Source organism: Notolabrus celidotus, chromosome 13 (assembly GCF_009762535.1).
Source record: "Notolabrus celidotus isolate fNotCel1 chromosome 13, fNotCel1.pri, whole genome shotgun sequence".
Taxonomy (NCBI): domain Eukaryota; kingdom Metazoa; phylum Chordata; class Actinopteri; order Labriformes; family Labridae; genus Notolabrus; species Notolabrus celidotus.
This window is the reverse complement of record NC_048284.1, coordinates 30,634,654-30,648,397: the sequence shown is the minus strand read 5'-3', so window position 1 is coordinate 30,648,397 and position 13,744 is coordinate 30,634,654. Positions and strand designations below refer to the sequence as shown.

Genomic DNA, 13,744 nt, shown 5'->3' with positions numbered 1-13,744 from the left:
CAACAACCAGCAGATAAACTCTTAAATTAAAGACTCCCGGGCACAGCTGCTTCCTGGGAAACATCTGACGCTCTTTAAGTTCCCATCAAGGTACACGTGTCCCATGTTGAAGCCACAGTGGGTAAAAGTTGTGTTATGACTGGTCAGAGAAGATCCAGCTTTATTCCAGTGACTGATCTCAGCTGGTCTGTCATACAGTAACACACAGACCTGGTTCAAAGTCTGCTGAGTCCAGATCCAACTGTCTCTGGAGGTCAGGTCTGCAGAGGACCTGTACTGTACTCCAGTCTTATCTGGATTGCAGAGCTCTGTTTTCTGTCTTTCTCAGGTGAAGAGAGACTGCCCGAACCTGCAAGTCCAGATCATACGTCTCCTCTCTGGTCAGCGCTCTAGCAAACCTGGAGGCAGATTTTCCATCTTCATGGAGAAGCGTTCAGAGCTCAGCGAGCCTCAGGTGTGTGTTAGGAGTAGATGGACCAATAGATGATGTTGAAGAGGATGTAAGATCCAGGAAATAAGAAGCGGGAGTATTTGTCTATGACGTGCGTGTCCATCCAGACGTTGCTGTAGGCGCTGGTACCGACGTGGCCGGTGATCTGATCGTTCTCCATGGCCAGCTCTACCAGCATCCTCTCCCGTTTCACCCCGTTCTCCCCCGGCAGGCTGTAGTGTCCTGTTGTGTTAGCGTCCACCTCACTGTAGCTGGCAGACATCATGTCAGGATGAGCCAAACCACAGGTACACGGCAGCTGCAGGGAGACAACAAGAGCTTCATGGCTTTTCAAAAGATTTTCAGTTTGAATTAACACAGCTTAAGTTTCTCAGAACAATTGCACTTTTTGTTTCATTAAAATTAAGAGTTGTAATTCCAGATCTACGTATGTATACTGACATTCTTGCGTGCTGGATGGTAACGCAAAATAGAATCCTGACAGGGTGAGACAAGACCGCAATGCAGAGTGGCTACATACTGATATAAAAATGATATACTATATGTAAAGATTTTTTGAAAAGACCCTCTGATTCCACCGTTGGTAGTGCTACCATGGCTTTAAATTCAAATCGTTTAAGCCAGGGGTGTTCAAACTTTTTTCAAAGAGGGCCACATTGGATGTTGTCAGAATACCTCAGGGCCAGTGGCTCCTACTGAGACTTAGGAATCCTAAAGGTTATATATGAAATCTCTATTTGATAACAATTATATTAAACATTCTCTCAATAAATCAGTAACTAGGTAGTCCTCAGGTCTCTTCGAGCCACGTAAACTTTATCTTCTTTTGGAGGAAAATGTTTTTCAGGTCGGGCAATGTGGGAAAAATATTGTCTCATTATTTTTCTGTCAGGATCACAATCTGGATTTCATCACACTTCTTTTTGATGTTGTTTTTTAAACATTTCTGACCAGCAGACAACATTTTCAGAACTAAATAATTATTTTCCTGCATTCTTACCATTTTTTCTGCACCAAATTTTGCCTTTTCTGCACAATTTCATAATTTTGATCTTGTCTTGTGTCCTCTTTTGTGTCTTCTGAACTTTAAGTGTTCATCAAGAACATTTTCACATCATGATAAAAACATTAGTTTGAAAACCTGTCAGCTTTAAGAGTTCTTGTGTTTCTTTTTTAATGCCGTCTTGCAGAATTCCCAGAGCTTTGGCTTTTATACAAGTAGTCCATATGAAGCTTTTTGAGACGTTTCTGGATTGACTTTAGTTTTGTTTGTGCGCTTGAAAGAAACTGCAAATGTACAGATGATTCAGAAGGTGATTAATTTCTGTGCTCTAAATAACATGTTTTAAGATGGAAGCTTGGGGCCATAAATAAATAGACCTTGGGCCGCGATTGGCCCCCGGGCCGTACTTTGGACACCCCTGGTTTGAGCCTCAGTGACAACGAGCAGAAGTAAAATGTTCACAGATATTTTCAGCAGACTGATTTGATGTGACGTGTGTGAGCTGCTCTTCTCTTGGTGCCTTCAAATGGGGTCGTGTTTACCGTTTTCTCCACATGAACACCCCTCCTCTTCATTGTTAGTCGTATTTCTCTGAAAGCATTGAGTTCATGAGTTGTGACGTGTCTAATGACGTTTCAGGGTGGAGCCCATGGAATCCAGTTTCACATAAATACATTTATAATACATAACTGATAGTATCTGTAGTTAGAGGAGCTAAGTAAACGTTGGTGAGAGCACAGCTTGTGCAACAGACTTTGGTTAACGTACGGGACCAAAAGGAGCAAAATCAAGGGTTTATCTAGATCGTTAACTTTGTCGTCTTGTCTTTTGTTTCTCCGTGCCGAGTTTCAGCTCAAATAAAAAATCCTAATTTTAGCATTTCCACAAAGAAAGAACAAAGATTGATCCAGGCCAATTGTGCACACGACTTCACAACACGACTTCACAAGTCCCATTTGAAGGCAGCGTGTGTTATTGCTCGTTATGCAGAATTAATCCCAGTTGTTAAGGGGTTTCGACCAATCAGAATCAGGCATTTAACACAGCCGAGTGATGAGTAAGAAAGCAAGGTCTCAATGTGTGTTGTTGTATTATAGATATTTGCTAATAAATGCTGCAAAGTGCTCTGCTCATGGTGGATTAAGATGAGATCAGACTGAGTCCTGACAGTAAGATGGGACTGGATCTTATCCTGTCTTGATAATAACAATAATAATACATTTTATTTAAAGGCGCCTTTCTCTGCACTCAAGGACACCGCACAGATATATATATATACGTACACGAATTCACATTAAAGGAAAACAAAATCAAAGTCAAAATGAAAACAAGGTAAACTAACAAAGCGGTAAGAAAAAATAGAAACAATAACAGAATGACAATGCAATTGGAGTCAGACGGAGTAGGCGGTTTTGAACAGATATGTTTTGAGTTGTGATTTGAAATGGGGGAAAGAATCTGTGTTTCTGAGTTGAGGTGGCAATGAGTTCCAGAGACGGGGAGCAGAGCGGCTGAATGCTCGGCTCCCCATAGTGGTGAGACGGGCGGAGCGGACAGACAGGTGTATGGAGGAAGAGGATCTGAGGGAGCGGGAGGGAGTGGGAACATGGAGGAGGTCGGACAGATATGGGGGGGGGGGCGAGGTTGTGGATGGTCTTGAATGTTAACAGGAGGACTTTGAACTGAATGCGGAACTGAACAGGGAGCCAGTGGAGCTGTTGGAGGACAGGAGTGATGTGGTGGATGGAGAGTGTTCGGGTAATGATACGGGCAGCTGAATTCTGGACCAGTTGGAGTTTATGGAGGGATTTGTGAGGGAGGCCGAAGAGGAGAGAGTTGCAGTAGTCCAGATGGGAAGTGACAAGGCTGTGGACAAGGATGGCGGCAGCGTGGGGGGTGAGGGAGGGGTGGAGACGATTGATGTTACGAAGGTGGAAGTAAGCAGTCCGGGTGATGTTATTGATGTGTGATAGAAAGGATAATGTGCTGTCAAGGATCACACCCAGACTCTTAACCTGGGGGAGGGTGAGACGGAGGAGTTATCAATGGTGAGGGAGAAGCTGTTGGATTTGGATAGAGTGGATTTGGTGCCAATGAGGAGAACCTCGGTTTTATTACTGTTTAATGTAAGGAAATTTAGGGTGAACCAGGTTTTTATTTCAGAGATGCAATCAGTGAGGGAGGTGGGCGGGAGAGTGGACGAGGGGTTAGTGGTGAGGTAGAGCTGGGTGTCATCTGCGTAACAGTGGGAGTGGATTTGATGTTGGGTCTCTGTTAATAATAGAACATAGAGTCTGGTCTAGACCTGCTCTGTTTGGGAAGAGTCTTCAGATAACGTTTGTTGTGATTTAGTGCTATATGAATAAAGATTGATTGATATTTCAGTGAAATAAGTTGAGCGTGTTGTACGATGCTGTTGCAGGACTGACCCTCTCTCTGTGTTTCCGCTCCTTGCGCTCCTGCAGAGTGGACAGGTAGTTGACGGCAGCGTACTCAATCACAGAGAGAAAGACAAAGACGAAGCTGACCCAGAGGTAAATGTCCACAGCTTTGATGTAGGACACCCGCGGCATGGAGGCGTTTACTCCAGTGATGATGGTGGACATGGTGAGCACCGTGGTTATACCTGAAACGGGTCCAGAGTGAATGAACGTGTTTACATACAGAGGAATAAAGCTGATTTTTAAAATGAAGACATTAAATGATTGTTGGACCAATCATGGAGAAGGTGGACTATAATCCACTGGCTCATATTGTTTCAGGCTTTTTGGCTTAAATGACCCCATCCCTGCCATTTGAACAAGTTTGTGTGATTCAGCAGTTTAGAGCTAGCATCATGCTCACAGTATAGTCTCATATTGTAACATACTGAAGCACTAACACATGAGGTATAGGCTTTCTAACTTGTCTTTATTTTTTAAGGCACAAGAACGATGACTCCTTGAACGTAGACAAATTCACTCCAAACTGTCAAAAACATTTGTTAAACTTAAATGTGCCGACCTGTTTGCTGTGCTCAAGTCAAACCCTTGACTCAGAGAAGAAAAACTCCCCAAACTTGTAATTAACGCATCATTAAGCTAAAAAACAAGTCTGGCCCTCTCACCCAGCGGCACTCGAGCAGGTACGGCCCTGCGGTCGATCCAGAAGGAAACCCAGGACAGCATGACCATCAGCGTGGCAGGGAAGTACGTCTGCAGCAGGAAGAAGAAGATGTGACGCCGCAGAGTGAAGGTGATGTACAGACGGTTGTACCAGCCTGGAGGAAAGACGTGAAGTTAGAAACTGAGAGTCAACTGCAGGCCTGAAGGAACAGACAGGTGTGTGCTTACCTGTGCTGCTATAGAAGGCCAGCTTGGTGGTGGTGTGGAACTCCTGGATGAGGAACTGGGAGAGAGAAATCCTCTCGTCTATGTTTAGAGACCTGTTTCCTTTCTTCCAGTACAGCATCAGGTCGTCGTCTGTGTATGCGTCTGGAGTAAAAAAGGAGCATCATCTAAGAATCACCTAAACAAATCCACACAGCCTCGTTCATACATTCACACCTGGCACAGAAAAAGTGTCTGCAGATGTTACTTACAGCTCTCTATCTCCAGAGAACATGTCTGCGTATCCAGAGGAAAGCGGCTCAGGTCCATGCTGCACATTGATGTGACCGTCACCCTGAGAAAAGGACAATCAGCTGTGATACTGTGCTGACAAAAAGAGAGACATTAACTACAGAGGAGTTTTGAGGTTGGTCATCAGCATGAAAAAAGTCGAAGATTGTTATTAAATCTTTTGGATTACTTTGGTGTGAAGGCTGCAGTGTGATCCATCATTCATGTAAATGTGTCTAACTTTTTGTGTTTGCCTCGATCAGGCTCAAACTGTTGGTTGAAATGTCTGATAACAACAGCAGAAAGGATCCTTACAGAAAGTCCTTTTTGTTAAAGATGAAGATGATTATACTCTTTTCAAATCAGAAACCACCTTCATATAGCTCCCTCCAAAGAAACCAGCATCCATGCATAACCACTGCAGTTTTTCCCACACAAAGACGATACTTGGGTGGGAAGTGCATATACAGCCACTCGTGCCCACCATTGTTACATTTCTGTTGATCTTTATTTGTATATAATTAGGGCCCGAGCACCTACAAGGTTGGCGAAGGCCCTCTTGTTACCATTAATGTCCAATAACAACACAGTCTCTTGTTGTGTTCTACTCCTGGGCTCTTATGGATCCCCGTATCATCAGTATGTCTTTGACCATCTGGCTTTGAGCTGTGTGCTGTCAGACTTTAATTCACCAGACCAAAGGACAGTTTTCCACTTCCACTACAGAGTCATGTCTGTTTTTAATGCAATGACTTCCACTACAGAGTCATGTCTGTTTTTAATGCAGTGACTTCCACTACAGAGTCATGTCTGTTTTTAATGCAGTGACTTCCACTACAGAGTCATGTCTGTTTTTAATGCAGTGACTTCCACTACAGAGTCATGTCTGTTTTTAATGCAGTGACTTCCACTACAGAGTCATGAGTGTTTTTAATGCAGTGACTTCCACTACAGAGTCATGTGTGTTTTTAATGCAGTGACTTCCACTACAGAGTCATGTCTGTTTTTAATGCAGTGACTTCCACTACAGAGTCATGTCTGTTTTTAATGCAGTGACTTCCACTACAGAGTCAAGTGTGTTTTTAACGCAGTGACTTCCACTACAGAGTCATGTCTGTTTATAATGCAGGGATCTCCACTACAGAGTCATGTCTTTTTATAATGCAGGGATCTCCACTACAGAGTCATGTCTGTTTGTAATGCAGTGACTTCCACTACAGAGTCATGTCTGTTTATAATTCAGGGATCTCCACTACAGAGTCATGTCTGTTTTTAATGCAGGGATCTCCACTACAGAGTCATGTCTGTTTTTAATACAGTGACTTCCACTACAGAGTCATGTCTGTTTTTAATACAGTGACTTCCACTACAGAGTCATGTCTGTTTTTAACACAGTGCTGTTTGAGGGCCTGAAGATCAGGTCCATCCAGTCTTGGTTTTGGTCCTTGTCCCTTTTATACAGAGGTGTCTCCAGATTGAATCTTTATAATTGATATTACGTACTGTAGACAATGAAATCCACTCATTCTTTGTCATGTTACTCTGAGGAGCATTATTCTGAAACTGTTGAACTATTTGCTCACACAGTCTCTCACAGAGTGGTGAATCTCTTCCCATCTTTCCTTCTGAGAGACTCTGCCTCTCTGGAGTGTCTTTTTTATACCCAGTCATGTGACTAACCTGTTGATCATTGACCTCATTAGTTTGGAGATTTTAATCCATCTGTTTTTTAGCATCACACAACTTTTTCACTTTCCTCTTGTCTCCATGTTTTAAAATAATTGCTTGAGTCAAATTTAAACAACCATTTTTTTCTGTCTACATCTGATATGGTTACTTTGCACTATTTTCAATTAAATATAGGGACTAATTGATTTTCAGAACATCACATCCTGTTCTTATCAACATTTTAAATAACATCCAAACTCTTTTGGAATGGGGGTTAGTATCAACATATCCTATCAATACATTTCCTCTACAGTTACAAAAGAAAAATAAATTATTAGGACCACATCCAGTTTTTGTTTGTAAACATGTTTATTTCTGCTGTAAAGTTGGACCTTTGAACATGGGGCTCCTTTGGGGATTGACTCAGTTTTGGAGCCTCCAATGGACATTTGGGGAATTGCAGTTTTTTGCATTTACACGTTAATCAGGAGGTCAGTGCTTGGAAGATATACACAACAAATGACGTCCTTTGACCTTTCATTACAGGCTCACAGTGCATGTGTAACCCTTTGCACACTGACAGGCGGATAGCGTGTCGGTGGGAGGCTTCAGCAGAGATTTGGTTTCCAGCACTGAGATGATAAATGAAAAAACATAATCCCACTGACAGGACAAGAGGACCACACGGTCAGCAGGCCTGGTCTGTCATCCTCCCTCGCCAATCTGCCTTAGTCAAGGAAATCTCCAACAAGCACCAACAGCCAGATTAACCCTGGCCATGTGATGAGGATGAATGATTATATCTAAAAACTACAATTACACACTAACCCCTCTTACACAGCATAGTACCACCAGGAGGCAAAGACCAAACCTCAACACCAAGATTAAGTGCAGTCCCAACAGACTTTGAGTTTGACTGTATTTCTAAGATCTGGATTAATCTGAAAGTCTTTTAGTCCCTTCACTGTCCTCAGCACTAGACTCTATATTTCAGATCAGTGAGCGTTGGTGGGTTGGGGTTCGTAGATGCTGACATCACCGTTGAACTCTGTTTGTTTCCGTCCGTGGTGATGGCAGCTCTGTGTTCCAGCGGTCTGAACGGGAGGCAGATGGCCAGCTGTTAATCTCTGCCAGGCTCTGAACCATGGATTACAAAATCAACTATCTTGGCCCTGAGTCTCCTATCGCTCACCAAAATTACAAGGTCCTGCTCGGGTGAGTATTAGCGCTCGTAATTGGCAGAACTTTATCCCCTTAAATACACATCTTGTACAGCAGCAGCTGGAGCCACTTTGTCTTGGTGGGCCAGCCGGAGGTAATTACATCCCTGAACACCCACTAACACCCTAACCTGCCCCACTGACTAAGCAGCATGTGTACCTCATAGATCTTCTGCTGACGAAAACTAACGCTGTGCTGATGAAGCTGTTCCAGAGACATAAGGTAAAATATACAGGTCTTTAGTTATGAAGTCAGGACTTATTTACATGGTTCATGAAATAAGGACAATCCAGATCCAATCCTTTCACTGCTTTCAAGAGATTCATATTGTCCTTAAATGTGAGGAATCCAAATATGACATGAATGTAACCGATCCACGTTGAAGAACTCCAAACTCTAAGAAGTTGGGACGCTGTTAGGTCTGGTTTAACCTCCGTGATCAATCAATCAATCAATCTTTATTTATAAAGCGCCAATGTTATCTGAAGACACTTCCCAAACAGAGCAGGTCTATGTTCTATTATTAACAAAGACCCAACATTAAGACAGGATAAGATCCAGTCCCATCTTACAGACAGGACTCAGTCTGATCTCATCTTAATCCACCATGAGCAGAGCACTTTGCAGCATTTAGCAAGTTACAGTGGCAAGGACAAACTTCCTTTAACAGGCAGAAACCTCCAGCAGGACCAGACTCATGTTAGACACACATCTACTGCGACCAAGTTGGAATAGGAAAAGACAGATAGAGGAGAATAAGAGAGAGAGAGAGAGAGAGAGAGAGAGAGAGAGAGAGAGAGAGAGAGAGAGAGAGAGAGAGAGAGAGAGAGAGAGAGAGAGAGAGAGAGAGAGAGAGATGATAGTGATGAGATCATTCAGAAAATCTCGAGATCAATCTTTTGTTCTCTTTTCTGTGGGTGGCCTCTTGTCTCGTGAGACCAGCATTTGCACAGCAAGATCAGGCCACCTGAGAGGCTGGTACTTCTGCTCTGCTGAAGTCAACATTTAAAGCACAAAACTTAAAGACAGAGAAGAGCTGGACACATGCAAGATGTTCAACACGAGCTGTGCGAACCTGGCGAATGCCGAACTAAATTGAGATGGTCTGGTCAGCGGAGGATTCTGTTTAAGTCACCAACTGTCCTTCCTGTAAGTCGGCATCACATAGCACCGACCCTGTCGCCTAGCAGTGGGTAGGTAGCTGGCTAATGTGGCCAACGACCTGGCACTGCTAGCATCATGTAAAACATACAACAATCCCAACATTTCAAAGATAATTCCAAGTTTCAATGCCTACTGGTGATTTACTTTAAGTTACCATCCCGCTCTCTGCATGCACAAAAAGTAACCCAGGCTGTCACAACTTGAATATGCCAGGATATAAGTCCGTTCAACGTTGTTGATAATGCCTCCAAAGCCTCATTAATGTACTTGAACCATGCTACATGTTACCAACATGCACAACACTTGAGTGCAGTAGCCATCCCAAAACTGAATGCAGAGGTGAAACACTAAAAAACCCAAGGTTTGTTCTCAAAGAACATTTGAAATGATCCCAGCCATGAGACTCACCTGAGGCTGTAGAGGACTTTGCCGTCAGGATAGACCCGCAGCATGACGTTGTCTGTAGTAGTGTCATGGGTGAAGGACTTCTTCGAGTGGACAAAAAACATGTCAGGTACCCAGATTTTCTTCACCAGGCGGCCATCAAAGGTCATGCTCTGGTTCCTGTTGCTCCTGAAGGACAGGCGCTCGTCTTTCCAGTAGTGCCTCAGGTACAGGGTCATAGTAAAGTCCTTTGAAAATGAATATACACATGTCTGTTTTAGAACTGGAAACACACGAGTAGGACAAACTGTTTGATGCAGACTTACCATGTCCACTTCTGAGATGGCATCTAAACTTTCCACCTGGACATCCACACCGACTGAAACTGCAGGTCCTGGAAAAGAAGAAGGATAAGGACAATCAGGATCAGAAATCAGAATTACTTCATTTATTCCGGGGAGGGAAATTTGGTCATTACATTTGATCTTCACACAATAAATTATACAAATACAATAATAAGCAATGTCAAAAATAAATACATGGTTGAAGTCCCTGGAGGTCACTCCGGTGGTCTGTCTGGAGTCTGGCTATTGCAGCGTTGAGAAGATTCATAATTATAAGTCATCGTAATAAGATTAATTCAAGAGTAGCTTGTTGGGTTTGTTTAGAGGCTGTGACTTCATTTATTGTCAATCCTTTTCCTGCAACAATGAAATCATCTCTCTCAGAGCGGTGTCTCTAACAAATAGCACTGAGCCTGCAGAGTGAGGCTAATATATCACAGAGCAGACTGATCTTTTCTTTCTTTCCCTTTTATCACAGATTATAATGAAGGAAGCAACAACTTTAAGTTAATGTCTTGAACACATCTCAGAATAAATATGTATTTATTTATAAGTCAGTGTCAACAACTTTCTTATTTAAGTAAAGATCGCCTATGAGTATATCCTTTGAAGGTTGCATGTCAAGACACATAGAGCATATTCATGTTCTTCTGACGGCCCGCATCAGTGTGGGTGAATTACTTAAAGTAAAGTCAATATAAAGATGCGAATGACGCTAACTGTGCGATTGGATCAAGTTATATATACTGTAAATTCAATTAGCGTCAACTATCTGACAAATGTTGGCCATTTCATCTGTCCCTGATCCATCCATCCATCCATCCATCCATCCATCCATCCATCCATCCATCCATCCATCCATCCATCCATCCATCCATCCATCATCTTGACCACTTATCCCGTTGGGGGTCGAGGGGGGCTGGAGCCAATCCAAGATGACTTCTGGCGGAAGACAGGGTACACCTGGTGGTCGCCAAGCTACCACAGGACACTGTTCCTGATTATTTTTTATTTTTATTTATTGAGTATTATTATTAGGCTCTTACACCCTTATTAGAGACATTCACACAAGCACAACCTTTTCTTTAGAGCTGACGTCTTTTGTACTGGTAATGTCTATTTTTACTTCACGTTAACTAGCCAACAACACGAGTACTTTAAGGGAGTCTTATCTTCCACGTCTGGGATCCTCAACCCATTAGCTTTACTCTGGATAGCCACTAACTCTGTGTTTTAGATTCAGATTTTTTGGCCAACACAACATCTTGATGATTCCCTTACTCTAACAGGGAAGTTATTTTTACCTGAAAATTAATCATTCCTATCTTTAACCTTAACCAAGTTAACAAACAGTCCTTTAAAGGTGACATATCATGCAAAATGGACTTTTTAATGGTTCTCTACCTGAAATATGTGTCCCTGGCATGTCTACAAACCCCCCGAGAATGAAAAAAATCCATTCTGCCCCTGTTTTGATTTCTCCACCTTTCTGTAAATGTGTGTGAAACGAGCCGTTTCAGTTTTCAGTGTTTTTGTTACATCACAACAATATCCGGTCTGTCACAGAGTCAGAGCTCGGAGCTTGTTCAACCCATAGACTGTATAAAATACAACTCAACTCCTCCTCCGTTTTTCATTCCCTGCACACATGTGTGCTAACAAGGAGCTTAGGAGGGAGGCATTCTAGTTGTAGGCTGTCTTAATAAACACAAAGGTCGGTTTTACTCCCCACGTCTGCAGATTTGAAGATCTAGTGGATGATTTTTATTTTTCATGGAAAAGTGCTAGCGCTAGTCAGCATTGCCACATAGCTACATGTTTGTAGCTGTGTACCAAGACACACGTCGACATACTGACAAATAAAACAACAAGAAACACTAAATCTGTGACCAATCCTTCAGAAAGGCGCCTCTCCGTCAGGATCAGATTCTGGATCAAATTCAGAGGGTTGAAGTAACGCGGGTCTGTGAGCAGTCGTGTATATTCAGCCAACATGTAAACATTAGATCAACATGCTGGAGAGCCGAGGCCACATCCACTTCCTGAGGGGGCGTGGTCAGAGACAAAACAGAGTGTTCTGAGCAGGGCTGAAGAAGTGGGTTTTTCAGGCATGCCAAAATCTGATTTCAAAGTGTTTTTTGAGCAATAAACTTTAAAGACATGTTTTGGGGACTTCTTAGACCAATGTATCTTGATGAAAAAGAGCGTAATATGTCACCTTTAACTCTTAGATGAAAAATTTCTGTTTCTCTCTGCTGGTTGATTTATTTTCTCCCAGACCGCCTGTTTCCTGCGACTCTCTGCTGGGTGTAAAGCATGCTCAGGCTTCTTCTCAGCAGATAGAAAAAGCTCTCCAAAGTCTGCAGCTTTTCAAGACTTTTATGTGAGATTGCGTCCTTAAGGGTGAACAAGTGTGAACGTTTACAAAGTACACAGATAAAGGCTTTGTGGCAGATTTAGATGGAAGTTATTGAAACCTAAAGCTACAGACTGCTCGCTCATAATTAATTACTGCAGCGTGGATCAGACTTAATCCCACTCTGTTATGTCATCTCTCCCACCGCCCACGTTCAGGGGAGTGTATACATTCGGATGAAGAGGCTAGATGAGGTGAAATCCAAAGGAACAGATGTGGCGGATGATTCGTCTGGACGTTGAATTAAAGCTGAAGTATCTCTGAGCGGAGATCACAGTCTACCAGCCCTGCAGCGGAAAGAAGAAGCTCCTCACCTCCGAATCCCGGTCTCATGGTGAAATCGTGGTCGTCTATCCTCAGCAGCTGCTCAGACTTTGCCCCCCAGGTTTTGGTGATGTCTGGACTCCTCTTCAACATGTGGCTGAGAGACAGTTTGGGGGAAAAGACCATCTGAAAGTTTATTTTTCAACAATATCATCAAGCTAAGATGAACAAAACTTAACATAATAGCAATTTAAGTTGAAATTTTGTCTGTACCCGGCATTAAATTCCCAATTTGTACCAAGATTTGTATTTTTTAGAGGGAGAAAATTATTAGTTAGATGTAGTTTTTGTTCATTTAAAGGTGCTTTAACACAGCTGTGCCCTGGATCAGATGAAAGTTTACATTTCGTATAATACGCTTTTGAAAAAATGTGATATGATACATTATGTACCTTACAATGCAATAATCTACATTATTATCCAGCTTTTTTACTGATATCCCGGTTGTGTAACAAGCTTGATTCTGATTGGTCAAAACCCCTTGACGATGGTTATTAACTTTCACTAACAAGAGCAACACCAGAGACAAACTGATCACACGTCATGTTAAATCAATCCACAGAAAAGAGTTCAGACACATTTAGCTTCTGCTTGTTGACACCATAGACCGTAAGATGAGGTAAAACTGTTAGCCTACCGTTAGCATCAAAACAATGTTACATTAGTTTCTGTTAGCATGCTAAATCAGCAGGCTACGGACATTTTCATATTGAATCCTTTCCATCAATATGATGAAGGAGTGGAGCAGGTGAGAGAAACTTTAGTTTAGCGATCTCTACAAAGAAAGTTAAACCATGAGTGGTGGTGATGATAGCAGCAGGGTTCAAAGTTGTGACATTAGTTTCTTTTTAAAGGTGTGTGAACTGCAGAGCTCAGAGAAGAAGGAGAGCTGAATGAGGACAGTTTCATGTGAAAACGACAACATGTTTGTATTGGGTTATTAGCCAGCTAATAAGCTACCAACTTCAGGGATTCAGGATTCTCTTTCCCATAACTACCTTTTAACCACACATTGTCCCTTACATAGTATATGGTACGATACAGTATGATATGATACGATGCAATACCATACACTAAAATATGATATAGTATAGAAAATCAGTTTCTTTTTCAGGATCATTCCGCTATTTAAGTCAGAGTAAAGCCTCTGTTGAACTTTGTATTTACAGT

General features: G+C 42.3%; 1 protein-coding gene across 1 annotated transcript in view; it reads right to left on the bottom strand.

The window, feature by feature from the left end:
• Positions 1 to 347: 347 nt before the first annotated feature.
• Positions 348 to 13,744, bottom strand: part of LOC117823797 (gamma-aminobutyric acid receptor subunit rho-1-like) — a 30,999-nt gene continuing 17,602 nt past the window's right edge. The window contains exons 3-10 of the mRNA XM_034699023.1: positions 12,565 to 12,671; positions 9,817 to 9,884; positions 9,515 to 9,738; positions 5,035 to 5,117; positions 4,787 to 4,927; positions 4,561 to 4,713; positions 3,884 to 4,080; positions 348 to 749 (exon numbers count right to left, since the gene is read on the bottom strand). Of these exons, the coding sequence (XP_034554914.1) occupies positions 462 to 749; positions 3,884 to 4,080; positions 4,561 to 4,713; positions 4,787 to 4,927; positions 5,035 to 5,117; positions 9,515 to 9,738; positions 9,817 to 9,884; positions 12,565 to 12,671 (1,261 nt within the window). The 3' untranslated portion in view covers positions 348 to 461. The remainder of the gene's footprint in view (positions 750 to 3,883; positions 4,081 to 4,560; positions 4,714 to 4,786; positions 4,928 to 5,034; positions 5,118 to 9,514; positions 9,739 to 9,816; positions 9,885 to 12,564; positions 12,672 to 13,744) is intronic.